General features: G+C 34.1%; 1 protein-coding gene across 1 annotated transcript in view; it reads left to right on the forward strand.

Moving 5' to 3' along the window:
• The window catches only part of LOC129224847 (uncharacterized), a 34631-nt gene that overhangs the window by 11766 nt on the left and 1494 nt on the right, over nt 1-21371 (forward strand). The window contains exons 2-3 of the mRNA XM_054859394.1: nt 14175-14457; nt 18212-18440. Coding sequence (XP_054715369.1) covers nt 14175-14457; nt 18212-18440 — 512 coding nt within the window. The remainder of the gene's footprint in view (nt 1-14174; nt 14458-18211; nt 18441-21371) is intronic.

The raw sequence follows: 21371 nt of genomic DNA on the forward strand, positions 1-21371 counted from the left end.
AAAATAATTATTTTCTTCAAAATTTTCATCTTCCCAGGTTCATTTCCACTCGGGAAAAATTGAAAATTTTAAAATTTCTCGTACAAAATAATGTATTCAAAAATTTATGATACTTGCATTCCAATGTATTTTTTAAAAAAATATTTTTTTATGTTTAGTATCCCACAAGAAAATATTAAATTATGATACTACATTCTACAAAATAATTTAATTTCCCTATGCAGTAAAGTCTTATTTGCAGATTTTCTTACAAAAGCTGTTAATGTATAAATAGTTGACTAATATCAATTATTGGAAATGTTTAAGTTAAAATTTTAGTACATTTTCATTTTTTTTTGTATTTGTGCCTGTGTACAGTACACACGTATGTAAATGCGTGTAACAAGTTTTTTTTATAGAGAAAAAAAACCTTCATATTTAAAATTTCAGTATAAGGAAAAAAATCTCTCAAATTGATTTAAAATTCATAAAGGTCACACCCTACTATAAAAATAAATCGCTGAATGATGATTGATCAAATTTGGATAATTTCTGTTGTTTTGAACTTGGAAATCTACTTGTAGTAACATAAAGGTTTGTAAAATAGTTTTATACGTATTTCTAAAAAAGAAGAAAAAAAAATATATATATAGCACTTTTTTTGAAAAAATACACAATTATTAAACTTCAATTGGTTTAAAAAAAATTTGAATTTTTCCTGAAAACCCCCGAAAAAACCCTTTTTTCCCACGGTTTCAAAATTTTCTGGAAATTTTGCATATTTAATCATGAGTCATATCCTTTTACTTATTTAAGAACGGACTCACAACTTAAATTCAATAGCCTGTGGGCATAAAAAATATGTAGGTTGCCAGAAATTACAGCCCCCGCCCCCGTCCCCCTTAAGTTAAGTCTTGGGTGCGTCTCTGGGAAGGTCCAAAAATGCTTTTCAAAAGATCAGCAAAGAAAGAGAGAAAAAGATAAGCAGAAATAAAAGGAAAATACTTAAAGCGGAAAATCACATTCTGGAAAGACTCACACCTGTAGATGATGGGCAGGGCGCATTTTTTCATCTCTAAAGAGTGGAGGGTGCATCATGGTGTTTTTAAAAAAGGGATGGGTGCCGCGCCCTTTGTGAAACGCATAACGAAAACACTAAAGTGGTGTAAAGTTAACACACATCGTACAAAGTTACCCTAAATAACTCTAAATGACATGGTGATTAAGTCAACTCAAAGTTTTTTTTTTTTTTTTTTTTTGGTCCATTATTGATTTTTTTTTTCGGCCCATCATCAAAGTCTTTTTTTTTTTCTTTTTGTATCGCATTTGAGCACGCGTTGTAACTTTTATTAAAGCAACGTCTTTGGGGTGGTGGGTCAGGGGTTGCTCGACTTCTGGTCTGGATCAAAACACAAAGCTCTCTTCAAGGCCCTATCCAACCGATTAAACCGCTTGTAGTCGTAGGTACGGGGTATTCTGGAGCGTAATGTAACTTTTTTTAGTTGTGATTGTTATTTTTTTTTTTTATTCAGTCTCTCCACGGAGTATATTGAGCTACGCTTGTATATATATTGAGAAATGGAAAAATCTAGATTCATAGAAGATCATAAAACAATTACGCCGTCCACGGGACAAGCAATGTTTAAGACTCTCATCCAAAATAAATTTATTAATGTGAATTTTAAGTGTATGCAATTATTTATGTCATTTCTCTGTTTCCACAACTAATGAATTTAGATTTAGAATATATTTAATTTAGTGCATGGGTGCGTGATGTATCGTTCATCGTTTTCATCGATTCTTTTTTCATCTCTGCGGCGCGGTTTCGACTAGTGTCCACAACAACGCGGGGTCAATTTGCTGAGCCTACAAGTTGTGACTGAAGGCCTTATTGATTGATACACGTTTCGCCTTTTACGGTTTCTGCCACTGGGACAAACTTAGTAATCGTTCTACCTCTGTATGCGGAGGAGAAAATCGAAAAGCTTGTGAATGAATGCGTAGAACTGAACCTGTTTCCGGTTTCTTATTCTTTTCCCACGGAATTTCTAATGAGGAATTTATCTCTTTAAAGGAGAATCATATCGGAAGCATCATTTAGTGTGTCTCATTAATAGAAAGATTAATTTGGATGTGTATAGGTGCTAAACTGCTTGAAATTTTCACCTCTATTCAAGTCCAGATTCAGTTTCTGGTTTCGGTGGGTTATGATGGGGAACAGCACGAGGGGGGGGGGGCAGTTTTCTGTCGCAAAAAGGGGGTGAGAGATGAATTTTTTGAAATATAAATCACTAAAATGCAGCTTTCGACATATTTAGCAACTTAAGGGAGGATCATGACTCGTGACTAAGATGATCAGATTTTTTTCCCTCGAAATGGGACACTTTAGAATTTTAGGCTTAATATTTAAAAAAAAAAAGTGCTCTTTTTAAATAACAGGGAAAACCAGAAAGGAACAGGTTAAAAAGAATAATGTTGTCGCAGATTTCAGCTGACTATAAAGGTTGCCAACTTTTCTGGAAATGAGACATTTCTGCGTCCCAACAAAATACGCAGTGACAACGGGCCAGGCGGCCTGAAAACTGGATTGTACAGTTCGAAACGGGACATATGGTCTCCCCTTATGTATACTTGAAGTTCAAAGACTTTTCTGCTAAATTACAAAATTTTAATGATGTGTCATTGTTGAATTTTTCGTTTATGGTTCCAAAAAAATGGAACTTTTCAATGCAAATGTTTTTCAATTTCGATTTTCGTAACCTTTTTTTTATTCTTAAATGAAAGTGCTACCTACTAGAAGAAACCATAAGCAATGACCGAGCTAAAGTTCCAATTAATTTACTCATAAATAAAAAAAATAAATAAAAAATGAGTTGTTCACGGAAAATGAGCTATTTTAATGATTAGTGGGAATCTAATATTAAGCTCTCTTTATGAAAGTACTGCTTAATTAGTAGCTATCCTTTCAGGTCAAATGTAATTAAATTAGTATTTAGTAAATTTGAGAATATACTGGCAATTTATAACTTTGGTAGAAATGTCTAAGATTGATGTATCCCTCCATCATTTATTTTCACCTCAGAAATAACGACGTTAGTAAGGTCTGTCACGGAGGTGAGAAATTTTCCATTAATATAGGCCTAATGAATACATTTTTCAGGGAAATAGTTTTTCTTCGTTGATACAGTCTGCACATGTTAAACATATGAAACTATGTTCATTTCCTTTTTTTACATTAATTTAAATCCCTGAAATTCAAGTTCACGGAGGTGAGAAATCACCATAACCACACTTAGTTTTTAAAGCAAAATCTGTCTTCTTGTTTTTCCACAAAAATCTCACAACTTCTGTATGGCTGAAAATATACAAGGGGCTGAAAATATACTAATACCTTTTATCATGGAAAATGTCATTACTGCCACGTGTTAATGAAGAATGGCATTTTGTGTTTAGGTAGCGGAAGCATGGGCGCCCATAAGTAAAATTTTGAAGGGGGGGGGGCTTAGAAATTTTCCCCATGGTTTAGCGGGACATTTTCCTTATGGAAACCGATTTTAGTAGATTAGAGACATTAAAATTTGACATTTTTAATAACTTATTCATTAATGGCTGGAAAAAAAATTTTTTTTTACAATTTTTGCAAAAAAAAAAAAAAAAAAAAAGCCACTAAAAGCAAGAAAGTTTTCATTTCTAAGGGGGGGCGCTTGATCCCCCACTTGCCCCCTATATGGGTGCCTTTGAACGGAGGTGAGAATTTATCGTGTGACACGACTCCTTATCCTACTAAAATGAACTAAAACACAATATTAAAAAAATAAATGTACTTAAACAATTAGTATTTGAGACACTTGTGAAAGGAATAATAAATAAATAGTAAGTATATACTTTTAATTAAACAAGTTACTAAGCAACATAAACAGTCATACAAGGTGTGTGACATGCCGCGGGGGTGAGAATTCACATGTTGTGAACCAAAAATATACTAATGTAAAAATTATTGTTAAAAAAATGTTGGCAGGGTTAAATAGATATATTTTTGATGAAATTAAAAAGCATTGTTAAATGAATTTTGCTCCTTAAAGTTTTTACTGTAAAAGTCGTGTGACGGAAAAGTTACTTTTTGAAGAATGACCCTTAATACTCTACCACGCACTAGTTACGTAAGCTAACCTTGTGAGCTTTGTGTCTAGAAACTGCATTAAATCTAGATTTGAAATTAATAATTAGTACGCTTTTTACTTCCTTTCACCAAACAAAAAAAAAAAAAAAGGAAGTATTGTATTCGCGAAATAATTTTCACTCAAAAATCGACCTTAATTTCCATTTTACTCACTCTCGAATAAATATTGAGTTTTTTTTCGACTCGACCTCACTTTGATAAGTGTAAGTAAGAACGTATAGACACGCGAAATATCCATAATGACAATTCCCGAGTTAATTACAATGAATTTTCCCGTGACGTATGTGCGGATGTGCGTATTTATGTCGCATAACTCAAGAACTGTAAGTCCTAGAAAGTTGAAATTTGGTACATAGACTCCTAGTGGGGTCTAGTTGTGCACCTCCCCTTTTTGTTGCATTCGGGTGTTTCTAAAGAGGTCTTTTGCCCCTTTTTTGGGGGAAATCATTGTTAATTTCGATGTAAACTCAAATGGTGTTGTAATTTGGCGGACACTTGGCAATGTATCGGCAGTCTTTTGTTCGCCAAGTTTTGCCACTAACTTGGCGACAAATTTGGCGATTTTTTTTTTAAATTTTAATTTCTTTCAATTTGGCCACTGTTGGTGATATTTAGAGAGTAAACTATTGAATCACATTAAAATTGCCAGTAATGGGGAAATGACATTAAATTGGAGTAAAAGGAAGTCATGTGATGCACACATCAGCTCGTTTAATTCTTGGACTCTGGCACTTCTGTTGTCGGTGTGTGATATGTGTAACAGGGATGCTTATCCCCTGTTGCACATGTAGGGATACTTATCCTCTCTAAGAGTGACGGCGCACCCCCCACTCTCTTAAATGCTACAGAAAACACCACCAAAAACGAGAGCCTCACAAAGAGACTATGACCCTTCCCTCCTCAAACACCTTCTAACAATTTCAACAGCACACCAAGCGCTACGAACCTTCCTTTCTGAGCTTGGGCACTCCTGTATTTAAAGAAAATAACCTGCCAATTTGTTTTGAAAATTCTTTATTTTCCCGAGTCGAGAACGAGCTCTCCTTATTATGCCAATCGACGCAGAATTTATTTTCCTGCCTCCAGGAGATTTCGCCTCTTTAATTTAATTCCACATTCTGCTGTTAAAAATAAATAAATAAAATAGATCCAGTCTTTCCAAGAATTCTGGGTTTATGAGCATTTTTCTTCAGTAATGCTTAATTAACTTTTTTGGCGCTTTCTTCTCCACGGAGCATCGCTGGATTTTTATTCTATCAAAACTTTTTCCAACTTCGTTTTGCTGTGGTTCGTAAAAAATGTTCTACGGTTTTGAAAATTTGTTGCTAATTCTAATTGGTAATCTTTTCCTGTCCAAAATACAATGGCCTTCACTTGTGTCTGAGGTTGATGCTATCAACTGTTTAATGTTAATCAAAATAATCTGATCCTTAAGTCCCTACATCTTCAATACATTTTTACTGTAAAATGATCGTTTTTTTTGTGATCATTACTTCAATTAAAGCAAATTTTGCATTCATTATAGTAATTTTATTTATTTTTTAAAATAAATTCTAAATTCGAATTTTTTTGATACTTATTTACTCGCTTTTCATAAAAAAAATAAAATAAATAAATTTAAAAAAATATATATATTTTTTAATTTGACGATTTTACACTATAGAAATGATTAGTTGCGAATGATACTCTATAAGAAACAGAGCTTCTAATTTTGAATTTAAAATTTATCTGCAAGTTGCTTAGCGAAGTTTTGTATTCTTATTTAATCTTTAATAAAATTATATATATGAAGAGCGTAAATATGAAGAGCTTGTGGCAAGAATGTGATAAGCCCCATGATGTGAATTTTTCAGTAGGCTAATTTCCAACTTGTGAAAATATTTGTAGAATTTTTCAAAGATAATATACATTCTGTATTCTGCAATACTAAAATCAGATTCGTTTTTCTCCAAATAACATAATCCATTGTCACACTTATTTCAATTAAAGTTATGAGAAACGAGCATTTTGATCGAAGATCATATAACATTTCTGCCCCGAGCCCTTCAATGGGGTTGTTTCCTTCAGTCAAAGGTACTACTTTTAGTCACTGAAATTGATAGAATGAGTAAAAAAAAATAACATGGACCCAGAAAATACTTTCATTTTCCCAACAGTTATTTTTTAATTAATTTTTTTAAATGTCCGATTTTGAAAACAACGCGTGGTCTTTATGACGTCACAAATGATGCAATTTGGTGCATCTTTCTTTCGCGTTTCCACGTTATGATAATCAAGAAGCGAATTAACATTGCGCTCTACTCTTGCTATCAACCATATCGTTGCCAACACACGTGAGTAAAGATGCGAGTTAAATATTTTTCTCCGCGAATGGCAACACTGAATGGCATTTCATCATTTGTGATGTCACACGACAGAAACGTTAACAATAAAAGCGCACAGATTTAAGTAATTTTTTAAAAATATTAAACTTGAACAAGTTATTTAAAAAATCGATAGATCCTATATTTTTAAGCATTCTCTTTCAGAAAAAATACTTTTAAAATTTTGGAAACGACCTCATTGTCACATCCGTGCAAAATATATTGAGCTATCATTACTATTGATAACGAAGCATTTGTATTTTTCCCTTTTCCTGGAACACGTATGATTTATTTTAGTCAACTTTCTAACTGTTCTCATGTACAGGACATAAGAAAAGCTTGATACATTCTGTAGTCCGAACGACACCCGGTCCCAACTACTTCGAATTAAAGAGGCTCTACTGTAATTTATTTATTAATTTGAAAAATCTGAATTTTTTGAAGTTTTTGTGTGAGAAAAGTGCACACTTGAAGGGGGAGGAAGACGATAGGTTTCCACTCTGTTGTTTTTTTATTTTTGTATTTTATTTATTTTTTAACTTACAAAACTGTGCATTGTCTACATGCAATGTACCGACAGCCCGGTTATGAAATTCAGAAATTGCAATTTCGTTCTTTTTATGGACACATCAGGCTGGAACAGCCAAAAACCGAGCCAGAGGTATATTCATGTCACTGAAGTAGAGGGTCTCGACCAACTATTAGATAAAATGAATTTAGTTCAAAAAAAAATCAATAATGAAACAAACTACAGCTTTAATTTGCTTTGCATTCAATCGATGCGTTGAACCGCCCCATTTCTGCAAACTCTTGCTGGTGTTCTAAATTTATTTTAACTACCAGTTTAGTGACACCCTCAGCCTCGATGAGATGACTCTAGCCTCCAGCTCTGGACTATTCCAAACTGATGAGTCTATAATAAGGACGTAACTAGTCTCTGGATGTCATAACCAGGCTGTCGGTATATTGCATGTAGTTCCGCCTTTGCTCTGGATTAGGGAGGTAACCTACTGCTTAATGTCCATTATCTGTTCCATCACCAGGCAGCATTTCCAAATTTCTGCAAGAAATCTCAAAATCAGCCAATTCTTTCCATGATATCCATGCTTCAAGTGTTTACGGGACGGAAAACTCAAATTTACGTCAGCGATTAATAGCTTTTTTTACGGCTGAGAATGCCTTGCATTGTCTTTGATATCGAAGAGAATGACTTCCGGTAGAGGGGGGAACCCTTTAATCTTGTGTAACTTTCTCCCGTCCCACATGATCACAGAACAAAGAAAACGCGTTCCAATAGACACATGCAGGCGGCGAAAGTAATTTGGAAAGTCATTTATTTAGTTCAGTTTCCTACGGTTGTTCCAGTTTCGAATGCTTTATTGTTTAAGTTTCTAATAGCTTCTCGCTGTGATAACGTCTTCTTGCACCCAGTGAACGAAAGCAGGAATTTATTTACCTTTTTCCTCCGCAAGAGAATTGATTAAGGTTCTTTTAAATTGGTTACTTGCAACATTAAAACCAATTTTCAACTTCCATCATTTTTGTAATGGAGAATTAAATGTCTTAGGGGGAAATTAGATACATGCACCATCGAAACATAGTTTCAATTTCCATTATTTTTGAAATGGAGAATTAAAGGTCTTGAATAGGAGCTACATATTTTAAACTTCTGGCATTTTTGCCACAGATAAATGAGTGTCTCAACTACAAGTTAATTACATGCAACGTTAAAACATATTTTGAACTTCTGTCATTTTTGAAATGGTGAATTAAAGGTCTTTAATAGAATTTCAAACATGTTTTAAACTTCTAGCATTTTTGCAGCACAGAATTAAAAGTCTCAACTGTAAATAAGTTGCATCAGTGGCGTACCTAGCATGGGTGGCACCCGGGCGGTAATTTTTGGTGTCAGCCGCCCCCCCTCCGCGAACGCGAAAAAATAAAATAAAATAATAATAATATTCTATGTAAACATGAAATTTATAGTTTTCAGAAACAACTACATTTGTGGTATAACGACATTTTAAGTGGGCTAATGGCACAAAAGACAAATAAAAACCAGGATCGCTATTATAACTTGCCCTAGATACATATGTGCAGGCCGCCGAGAGGTCAAAAAGTAAGGCGTGTATGAAATTGATGGCCCCTTAATTATTTCAAACGTATCTTAAACACAGGGGAAGATAATGCGGTTCAGTTTTTGTTATGAGAAAAAGTCACTACAAGGTCTAAGTATTGACAATATGAACCTAATTCTGATTACAGTATCCACTGCATGATGTGGCGTGAGGGGAAAGGGTGTCCATTGGTTCCCCCAGAAAATTTTCATATTTGTAGTCTTAAAAATACATATTAGCTTCATATTTTTCAAAAACTTGCAATTCCATTTTGGGTGTCACCTTCCGGAAGGTTGACACCAGTTCCGGATCCCCCCCCCCCTTTCGTGGCGACACCACTAGTTACATGCAACATTAAAAGAGTTTTTCGACTTCGAGCATTTTTGTACTGGATTATTAAATGTCTCAACTGGAAATTAGTTACCTGCAATATAAAAACAGATTTTGAACTTTCATCATTTTTGTAATTAAGAATTAAAGGTCTTAACTGGGAACTTTATACACGGTTTGAACTTATAGCATAAATAGTAACGGAGAAGTAAGTTTCTCAAATGGAAATTAGTTGCATGCAACATTGAAACATATCGCACTCCAGCAAAAAAAGTGACCACAACTCTAAAAAAAAATTAAAAAAAAAAAATCAGCATCGGAAAAAATTAAGGTTTTACGCAATAGTACTTTTGATCGATTCAGTCTCATATATAACGATAAGCATAAAAAACTTATTTGATATTTACGAGTTAGTTTTCGTTGTCTGAATTAATAATTTATACTTAAAGTTTGAAAATTTTTCTTCTAAATTATGAAATTTTAATGATGTGTCACTATTGATTATATCGTTTTTACGACACGAACTAGTTATATAAGCTAACTTTGTGAGAGTTTTGTGGCAAGAGAGAGCAATAAATTTAGATTTTGAATCTATAGCAAGAGTGAGCCATTCCACAGAAAACGGTCGTTTTGTCACGCACGTGACGCCTCATATATTTCATTAAAAATAATACTTTAAAACATTAATGAACAAATTTTTTCCGCTCAAAAAATTACAAACCTATGTGTGATTTCTTATTAAAAAAATTTCGTCATTACCTTTTTAAAATTGTTACTTTTTAATGAAATGTATGAACCGTCACGCGCGGGACAATGGGGTCGTTTTCAAAATTTTAAAAGTATTTTTTTCTGAAAGAGCATGCTTAAAAACATAGGATCTGACCATTTTTTAAATAATTTATTTAAGTTTAATATTTCTAAAAAATTACTTAAAACGGTGCGCTTTCATTGTTTACACTTCTGTCGTGTGACATCACAAATGATGAAATGCCATTCAATGTTGCCATTCACAGAACAAAATATTTATTTCACATCTTTAACTCACGTGCATTGGCAGCGATATGGTTGATAGCAAGCGTAGAGCGCAATTTTAATTCGCTGCTTGATTATCATAACGAGGAAACGTAATAGAAAGATGCGGCAAAATGCATCATTTGTGACGTCATAAAGATCATGCGTTGTTTGAAAAATCCGACACTTTAAAAAAATTAATTAAAAAAAAAAACTGTTGGAAAAATGGAAGTATTTTCTGGGTCCATGTTATTTTTATTTTTTTTGCTCATTCTATCCATTTCAATGACTAAAAGTAGTACTTTTGACTGAAGGAAACCACCCCATTGGTTGACTTTTTCGCGGAATGAACCCCGTACGTTTTTCCAAATTTTGAGTTTGCTCACTTTTCTTGCCCGAGTATGATATTTTGACTTTCTGGCGTTTTTGTAGTAGTGAATTTAAACTCTGGAAATTAGTTAACCGCATAATTCAAACAGATTTCGGAAATTCTAGCATTTTTGCTTTGAAGATTTAAGTGTCTCACCTGAAAATTGGCTACATACAACATTAAAACAGATAGTGACTCTTGCATTTTTGCAATGGAGAACAACAAGCAAACAGCTACTTTGAAAAGGATTTGCAAAGTGGTTGTTTTTCGCTTATTGCATTCTATCATGAAAAAGAAAATTGTGTGTGGACATTTTGTTGCTGATGTTTGTGTATTACAGGTACGGTACTAAATTGCCTCTACACGGAAGTTATTTTTGTATAAATAGCGAATTTGCAATTCAGATTGATAAGGATGCCCTTCACGATAAGAAATGTCGAGAGAAATATTGCCTGCTGATTGGTCACAATTTTCACTAGAAGGAAATTCGTCATTGTATTTTAGGTGGTGCATAACCTTAAATCGAGATACTTTTTCTTTAACACTTGCCATTAAATGATTGAAATTTTCAATAAAAGTAAACATTAGTTTAAATTCATTAGAGAACATGAGTTTGTTATTTTCCAATTAAGATAAGAACTTGGGATGTTAGGTTGTTCACACGCATTTGTGCTTAAAAAAATTACCTGTGATGCAAAAAGAAGTTCGTTGTACAAGTTGAACGGGTAATAACTGCATGGCAACGTGTCTATAGCATTGGAAAACGGATGAACCGATTTCCATTTTTTTTTTCGTTAAAAAAGTGAGTTGATTGAAAGTGTTCTCAGCTATGTCTCATAAAAGTCTTTTTTTTTTAATTTTAATTTTCGATTTAACAATAGTTCTGGTTATATATGAAAACCGATAATTTCTCTTTGGGGTTGTCCATAAATGATGTCACACTTTTTTTCAACTTTATGACCCCCTCCCCTTTTTACAAAGTGTCACACTTCACTATACCACTCTCCCCGTTTGCCTCAAGTCACGCTATTTTTCATAAACATAGCCTTTAAAAAATGCGGGATGTCACACTCGTTGTTGCCTCCCTCTCTCCTTTTTGTCACAAACTGTCACGATTTCACTAACCCCCATCCCCTCTCAAAGCGTGACATCATTTGTAGACAGCTACTTAGCTGAAATATCGGTAAAGTCTCCAAATTCAGCCAAAATAAAGTGCTAATTGGGAAAGAACAAACCAAAAAAAAATGTCAATTTTCCTTCCCATGACCAGGTTTTTAAAATTTGAGGTGTTTAAACCAACATACAAATAATAAAAACAATGAATAAATAAAATCATAATTTCCTTTTCGTTTTAATGATGGCAGTGTTACTTTATTCTAACGGATTTTTCAAATTAAATGTTATTAGATCATTCTACTATGTACAATTTTTGATTGAATGGACCCATAGAGTCGTAGAGCAACTGTCATTAAGCTTGACATTTTAAAATGAAAACTAATTGAAAAAGAAAAATTAAAACCAAAGAAATTTCTTCAAAATAAAAATTATTTGCCGTATTACAATAGTTTAGGGAAAAACTCTTACCTTAAAAATAAAACGTTAAACTGATCTATCTCCTTTCAGACGAAGCATTAATATTAACATTTTTCAAAATCAATCGTAAGCGTAAATGGGAGGGGGAGGGGAATAGATCACTGTATGAACATTTATTTAAAAACTAAATTAATCGAAATTTAAGTGTGCGTTTTTTCGGGGTTTTTTTTTTTTTTTTTTTTTTTTGTCGTCATAGGAGTGGTCTCTCCTTGGGTTCAACCTTATCTGTTTTAAAGTGGCAGTGGAGCCTTTTCATCGCACTGAAAAGTCCTCAGTAGTCAATGCGCAGTAGCTAAGTTGCAAAACTGTTAGCTATATGTTTCGTTCGTATCCAAATGTTTGATTAAAAGTTATCACGTGACAGGATGGAGAGAGACATTTTCCCCATCCCAAATACGAACTTTCAATAGCTTTTTAATTTTCGATATTTATTAAAATTATACATCTTTTGATTTAAAAAAAAAATATTTTTACAACACACTAGCTTCATTCATTATTTATTTTTTTTTATGCTTTAACATTTACATTGAAGTAAACTAAAAAAGAACAGTTTAAAATCATTATTAGAGCATACAGGTACATAATGCCCTATAATTTATGCAACATACAGACATCTAGATTTGAATTTTATGTTTCGATCGATTGCGAAATGGAATAAAATTCAACTAAGGCAACAATTAGCGAAATTTTCCCACGCTTTCTGTGAAGTTATGGAAAATGGATTTTAGAACTAGGATTGTTTGAAAATAAACATTTCTGATTTGAGCAATTTTTTTTTTCGTTTTGCTTTCTTTCAATATTTTTAACTAATGAGAACTGTTCTATTATAAGAAGTTGATGCAACGCTAACACAGCAGGCCCCTTCATCTGCATGCAATCTTAACAGTGAACTTTTTTTTTTCCTTTGAAGCAATTTCTGCACTTATGTTTTTCCTTTTCCGTCCCTTGCTATTCTACCCTGATGAAGGGGTTCGTTTCATCCGTCACAAAACGGTCGTTTGCAATTTTTTCTCTCCTCTTTATTTGATTTTAATTTGATTTTATTTCATTTTACTTTTCATATTTTAGTACTATATTATAGACTGTTTTTACAAACTATTCTTAAACTGCATTCTTCTAGACTTTTATTGCCTTCATCCTACTTATATGAAAGAGAGTGTGTGTTCTCTTTTAAATATATGACCATATATCATCATATTTTTTTATAGAATTCAAATTCTATATCTTTTAAATTTATGCAGATAAGCCCCCCCCCCCCTCCCACCCTAAAACAGAGTCCAGGTTTAGCTGTAAATACTGTTTTTCTGTCGTACAAAACGCATCCAAATAATTTAGAACTATTTTCAAAAAAAAAAAAAAAACTAAATTTTGAAGAATGATTTGGAAAAAAAAGAGTTGAGTTATTTTTTGGAAGTGTAAATTAAATCATTGTGCAAAATGAAAGGAAATCAAAACTTAGTTACGTAGTACAATGAATGCAGTGAAGACTCGCTCCTGTTATGTATATATTCCTGTGAAAGACCGGAATTGGAGAATGGCAATCAGTATTCACCGGAAATATTCGATCTTTCACCTATGTATTTGCTAAGAGTATGTCGACATTCCCTAATTTTGGTCTTTCACAGTAACACATATGTTAACAGCAATGTATGTAATCCTGCAAATGGGACACCAAAGAAGTCCATAGTATATGTATATCGTCTGAACTTGGACATAATACATTATTCCGACTTTTCATACCAGGCATTCTGTAAAACGTCTGGTAGGAAATGTAGTACTTTTGTTTTGTACCCTATTCTATTAATTTCTGTGCACGTCTGTCTGTGTGTCTGTTTCCATGTGTCTCTAACACTATCTCCTCTGGACTGGCCGTGTCTACCAGGCTAATACTGATACCGTGGAAGCTATTTCACTCTGTCTCACCCCCTAAACCTTAAGCTGCCAGAGAGACATCCAGGGGTAAACGACATTAAAATCATGCATTTCCACCCGCCACTGGTGGCATTGAGCCACCTCAAGGGCGAACGGGGGTTGAGGAGCGAAGCGAGCAGGGAGAGGGGACGCCTAGTTTTGTCAATAAAAACTGCTGCCCTGGTTTTAAGCCTTCTGCAGAATAGCAAATTTCATGCATCAACGGTAACCTATACATCAGTTGGCTTTTACTTGTGTTAGACCACTGGTGTCATTTTTCCAAGATTAAAATGTAGTAATGACTTTTTTTCTTACTCTAGGTTCGGCAGGCGAATCCCGGAAACGATGGCTCGGGTTCAGTTCTTCGCGCACCCCTTCCGCCACCAGCCTGACCACTCCTCCAAGTCAGTATTCGCAGCGCCACATAGTGGTGCCGAAGCGCGTCACCCCCACGTCCGGCGAGTGGCGCTACGTGGGCTCGTTGGTGTCTTCCCGGGAGAGCTTGACGCCCGCCTCCCCGGCCTCCCTCAGCCCCAGGGAGTGTTCCTCTGCCGCCTTTCAGTACGGTCTCAACGCCTCTCTCTCCAGGTGGAGTAGCTCCAGGTAACGATGATTGTTATGATTCCTTTGTATAGTATGACTGTAATAAGTTGGAGCCATGACTTTGACGATGTCTACCTGTCTTTGGGACAGTAGAAGCAAGGGTTTCTGGAGCAGAGTTGAATTGGGTTACTTTTGTAGTTGTGTAGAAGTATTTCTACTCAATAACGCGTCCTTTTTTTGCTGAATTCTCTGTCAAGAAGCCGACATTGTTAAGGTCATAGTTCAATTTGTCGGAGTCACACTGTTATTACTACACTCTTTATTACTTGGCTTTAGACATACTATGGAAGAAAAGTGCTAATCGATGTGGACTAAAACATTAAAAAAAAAATGATGAAGGGTAATATAAGGTGAAAACGAAGTACGAATTTTTGAATAAAATCCCCTACTTTTACTACGAAATTAAGTTTTTAAGAACGAAGTCAAAAAAGGCCTGAGTGCCAAGTTTGATTGCATTCCGACCGGTACAACAACAGATACGAGTATTAACTAAATGCTGATTTTGGAAAACGCAGGGACCGTCATCATTTATAAAATGCTATATTCAAGATCAAAGCTTACCAAGCAGCGGCAAAAAATGGAATGGAACGAAAAAATGTTCTCAAAAAGAATAACTAAAACTACTCAAAACTTGAATCTTAAGTAAGTAATTTAAAATAATGGGATTATTTATCGCACATAGTTATGTTCAGGTTATTTACCTTACCTATATACTGGGGGGGGGGGAACCTTAATATTATGCAGGCCCGTCATTTTGGATTTTTCTAGGGGGAGGGGGCATGTATTCAATACAAGCTACATCAAATACAACAAAAGCCACTCCCATAAAAAAAACCCTCAAATCGGGAGGGGGGGGGGGTCTTGCCGCTATAGAGTTTTTTCTTTTAGAAAATGTGCAACCTTCTCCCAAGGAGTACATTTTGCTTAAAACGTAGCACAAAGTATAATTACTTCTATAATCGACGACTTTTTGTTTATACGTTTTTTGAAATCTGTTTTCCAAAAATTCAACTTCTCAAAATTCTAAAGGGAACCTTGTGCAATAAGATCGCAGCCCATCTTTGGCATCTCGTTTTAGTTAGGTTCATTTCATTGATTTTAGTGCACAAGTCATATAAAGAATAAAAATAAAACTGAAATTTCTAATGTTCAAGTTTTCTAAATCGTTTATCCAGTTTTTATGAAATTGATTAGTATAGTTTTGGTTAAACTTTACATTACAAATTTATCTTCTTCGTGTTATCTGATAGCATTTAAGAGAAGCATAAAAATAACACTTATGCCATAATATAAATGATCACGTTGTTTTTGTTGACTTATTTCCTTTTTTACTTACGCGGAAATAAACTTCTGTCGTTTCAGTTTACAATGCTATACGGTCCCTTAAAAGGTAGTAAAATCAATTTTTAGGCATCGCATAGCATAAAAACTTCTGTACATTTTGAATACAATTTTCATTAAAATGTAATACGGTTGGATCTTTTTTTTTTTTTTTTCAAAAATTCAATTTATAATTCATATACATTTAGGTCTTTGCCGTGCCGTGTGTGGTTTAAGCAAGTACACAAAAACTAACATAACGAAGTGGAATTTTCTCGATTTAATTCTGAAAAAAGTACTGAATCAAATTAAACAAAATAGAGTATACAATGTTGGTGCCGATTTCGAATCTGATTTTAAAAAATCTAGGTTGTCATTGTAAATTTTGCTGGGTTGATGCTTATTTTCATATGCATATTTTAACATGATCATACATATTTACTGCTCATTTTTATTACAAGCTTACTCATTTTATCTATGTATTATTATTATATTCAAAACCTGTAGTCTAATTGAGCATTTTTAGCTTCCTCTGTCATATAACGACCAAACCTTGACTAGACATGAAGGGAGTAATTTGTGTATTGCAAGAATTTCTCTGCTGAAAAATCATTAAACTTCTGCGTCGTCATAAATTCAACAGACAAAAAGTATTCTCAAACTATCTAAGTAAAACAAAAATCAAACTCTGACTGCTTCTATTTCCAGTTTCCATTATTAGAGTGAGATATTTTTAGCGTGTACACAACCTTTTCGAGTTCTTGCTATGAAACGAAGATATGAAATTTCGTTTACATTATGTAACTCCTAAGATAATTATTGATTTATCGTTGCTTGTTTGTTTGAAGCATTTTCCTCATAAGTACATTACTCCTTTTGCTAACAATCAAAGACAATGTGGAATTACTATATGAAATTAAATAATATTCTTTGGTCTCTTTCAATTGCTTATATTAATGTTTACTTATGTTGGATCATTTTTATTATGACGACTTACTAATTTATTTTTCGAAGACCCATAGGTTACTAAACGTATTACCCTTTTCTTTCTGCGGTATTTTTCTATATTCTGAACAAACTCTTTGGATTGAAAAAAATGTTAAAATTGCCTATTTTAAAATTGCTTTAATGTGGTATAATCGTCATGCATGAAATTTTTTCTTCAGCAAACGCTTTCGAACTCAGTCAATCATCAGTACAAATGTCGAATTTCCGTCAAATGTTTGGGAAAAGATTGACAGTAACAAACATTTGATATTGTAAAGATATTAGTTTTGCCTGTGAACGAAGCAAAATCGTAACTTTTTGTGCGCATACCATATAGTTTTTTAAAAATATTTAAAGAAAATTCCTTAGGGACCCACTTGCTCAGATTTATGTGAGCATTTGAAACTAATAAGCCAATCAGTTAGTAGGATTAGGTGTCTCTGAAGGTGCAAACTGTCAAAAAGATGGACAGCAGTCTATTTTGACGCAACACCTATTAGACTAAAACCGTTAAATTAGATGATTATGAATTCTATATTAAAAGTTCGAAATTAAGACGCAAAATGTAACCGTCATTGACGCCTTATTTTTTTCGTTTTAACTGCCAAAATGTTCTTCTTATGCGTAATTAAAAAATAAAACATATTGCTTAGGCATAATGTCAACTGCTGAATGTTACGATAAATATGTATTTATTGTTAAGTATCTCAAAATGTCACAGCTTTAATGACAGAACTTTATGAGCACGCGAACAATCATTAGAAACCTATTTCTTGTTGAAAACCTTTGAGAAATTGGCAATGTTACTTAAACATGTGTATTGATGCTCATTACACATGTATATTGGTATGTTGTGTGTGTACTCATGTTACACATGATGCTCATGTTACATTGTTACATGTGTATTGATGCTCATTTTCATTATCGCATAGTGAAATGAAATACAGGGTAATCTGCTTAAACATTAAAAACATAGTCGTCAACTAATTGCCTTTATTAAAAGTTAAGTATAAAATATGACGAGTAGATGTGAAATCGACGTTGTCAAAGTGAAATCTTTAAATAAACTCTCAGAGAAAACTAATGGTTCATATTTTCTGAAATTCATCAGTAAACAAGCGATGTAACTGCAGATGTTACAAAACTTCCATTACTTTGTTTACGTCGGCATTTGAAACATTTTAATACGCAATGGGAAAATAAATTTTAACTGAGCTACGCTTTGGGAGATTTTAGAACTTAAGGGAGGCCATGTTTTAGATGTTCGTCAAGTAACACACCTCAATTTTAGGTCGAGTGAATCATTTTGTAAGAAATCATGTGATAAAATACTCAACTAGTATTCAGAATGCTTCAGATTGAGGAAGCTCACCTAAGTTGACTCACGTCAATTAGCATTTTTGATGCGACAAACGGAGTAATTTCGACGATGTCTTCCCCCAAATAGGTTGAGCACCAGCAGTGCACCTTTGACGTCATTGAGCGTGCACCGCTCGTTCAGGCAGCCGTATTTGGGGTGGCGGGCGGCGGCGGCCTCCAGTAGCGGGGGCGGTTCCAGGTCGAGTCCAGGAGTCAGCCCCGTTACAGCCACCACTCCGGTTCAAGGGAGTAGGCCCGGTTCGCCCAGGAGGGGATCTCAAGAGCACCATTACGGATACGGCCTCCAGCAGAATCAGGTTTGTTTGATTTATTTTTCAGTGACAATCAACTTGTTTTATTACAGCTATCGTTATGCCTCAATATGTGATAAACTGTGGGTATGGGTATCACTCTTCAGTATGGAGGACAGAGCTCAGTTTTTAAAAAATCAGCACATGGATTTCTGTCCTTCAATGGGGTCGTTCCCAAAATTTTAAAAGTATTTTTTTTTATGAAAGTGCATGCTTTAAAAACATGGAATCTGACCATTTTTTAAATAATTTGTTTAAGTTTAATATTTTTAAAAAATTACTTAAAACGGTGCTCTTTCATCGTTTAACGCTTCTGCCGATGACATCACAAATGATGAAATTCCATTCAGTGTTGCCTTTCACGGTCCAAAATATTTAATTCGCATCTTTACTCACGTGTATTGGCAACGATATGGTTGATAGCAAGCGTAGAGCGCAATTGTAATTGGCTTCTTGATTTATCATAACGTAGAAATTCGGTAGAAAGATGCGGCATAGTGCATCATTTGTGACGTCATAAAGACCACATCTTGTTTGAAGAATCGGACATTTAAAAAAAAAATAATTAAAAAATAACTGTTGGGAAAATGCAAGTATTTTCTGAGTCGATGTTATTTTTTTTTTTTTTTTTGCTTATTCTATCAATTTTAGTGATAAAAGTACTACTTTTGACTGAAGGAAACAACCCCATTGAAGATGCTTTAAGTTAAACTTTCAATTGAAGACGGAAATCTGTCTGCTGATTTTTTTTTTAAGATGCAATTCCGTCCTCAGTGCTGAAAAGTGACACCCATGACCTTGGGTATCATCATGATCCTCAGATTTTATTGTATAGTACTGGTACTTACACTATTTCATCTTCATCCAGTTGCAATTTTTCAGCACTAAAAGACGCAGATTAAAAGTCAAAGAGTAGTTTGCGAGACAAAACTAATTCTAAAGCATCTAAATCAGCACCGAAATATGCTCAGAAAGAAGGTACAGTTGTTCACAGAGACGTATTTAAATGTGGGTTTTTAAGATTCAAACTCCCTTCGAAAATTACAAAACTATTCCGAAGAATGCTTTTCATTATCTTTTTTTTGATGAAAAAAATATTTATTTTATTTTTACTTTATTTTTTTAATTTCATTTCCAAAAAAATATTATTGAACAATTGTACCAACTCTGTGCTTGATCTGCAGTATTTGTTTTAATTATAGTTATTGCGGACATCATCCTTTCTTACAAAACAATGCAGTGCAAATTCCTTCAAATTTCGAATGCCTGAGGCAAACAAACGCATCAAAATTCTTTTTATTTAAAAGCGCCAAACTCTATTAACGTGTCTTATAACTGTCAAAAATTATATTTTTAGAACTAATACTTATAATTTGCACATACGCATCTATTCTTTTGAATTGTTAAAAAGACATCAAATATTTAACAGGGGTGAAGTTAATGGCAATCAACAACGTTATGACGCACAGAATTTGCAGATTACTACCAATTACTGTGCGTCATAGCGTTGCTGATTACTATTTACTTTTCTGCACAAAGGTATTTATTTCTTAGGGGTAAAGTTACTTAGTGTACACATTAGATTGCTTTTCTTCATTTAAAGCATGCGTTATTTTTACATTTGCTCGTGTTAATGCCCCTTAAAGCGGTTCCCCGTGATTTAAATAACCTTTTTGTGACAAAAATCAGTAGAATATACAAATGAAATCAAATTTCGTTGATCACAGAAATTTTCCACAGTGGTGGATTTACAGGTTTGAGAACCCGTCACAATTCTTTTTTCGGGGGCCCTTTACCTAGCACAGAACTAAATATAACATTTATCATGTACATTTTTAATCTCCTTTGTAATTCATATTTTTGTACGGGCCACTCGCGAGGGCAACAATTGCGACATGGTTAATCCGCCATTGATTTCACGAGAAAAGTATTTGATAAAACTCTCCCCGGTAACGGCCCTGCTGATGCAATTACATGCACGTTGTGGATTATATCGTAAAAAATGTGGTACAAATTTGCATTATCTGAAATTCAAGATTTTTTAAAAAATTGTATGTTTTTTTTTTCCTTTCCCGAAAAAGAAATAGTCTGAAGACTTTCTGTGGATTTTTTTTCCAAATAAAAAAGAACAATTTCTTTAATTAGTCAATTTGGGGTCTAGAATTCACATTTTTAAGTGGAGTGACAGGAAACTCTTCAATTTAACTCTCTCCCTTAAACTTGGAGAGGAAGACTTCCCTCCAAACTTTTCTTAAGGACAGAATCCACAGCTTTCTGGAAGAGAGGAAAGATTGACATTTAAGACTTTTCCTGCATTTCCATGTAGGCAGATCGAAACTGAGTTTCTGGCTTCTGGAATTGTTGCAATCTCAGCAAAAAGATTCTGCTACAGTAGATCAACGTTATGAGGATTGTTGCGATACTGATATACCTTAGACTTGAGGATTCTCTCCAAAGATAAGTCCAAGGTATGTCAGAATAACCCTCATATAGTCGTCAAGAACTGTAGCAGAATATCTCTGTTGAGATTGCCCATTGCAGCAATTCCAGAAATTTAGCTTCAATCTATCTTACGCCATTTGTTCACCAGAACTCAAAAGTGTCAACAGATGAATGGTAGTCATTTTCAACGTCTGCTATAAGTAGGTTAGCGAACTATTTCCTTTGCTGTGTGTGTGTTTTTTTTATTTTGACTCATTACCGGGAACTCAGTTCTTCAGACCACTTAAATTTGCTACACCTTGTATTTGCCCAGCGTTTCAAGTCCCTGATTGCCAGGCAACCTTGTACTCTACTCGCTTATGCCACCACAGGGCTTCTTAAGAAGCATAATCATGCTCAAAGAAAAAAAAAAGTGAGGGATGTGATAATTATTCGTCTAGTTATGTCGACTCTCCAGTTATACAAACTTTTCTCTTTTTTTTGCGTAAGAAGCGG

Source organism: Uloborus diversus, chromosome 6 (genome assembly GCF_026930045.1).
Source record: "Uloborus diversus isolate 005 chromosome 6, Udiv.v.3.1, whole genome shotgun sequence".
NCBI classification, from domain to species: Eukaryota; Metazoa; Arthropoda; class Arachnida; order Araneae; family Uloboridae; genus Uloborus; species Uloborus diversus.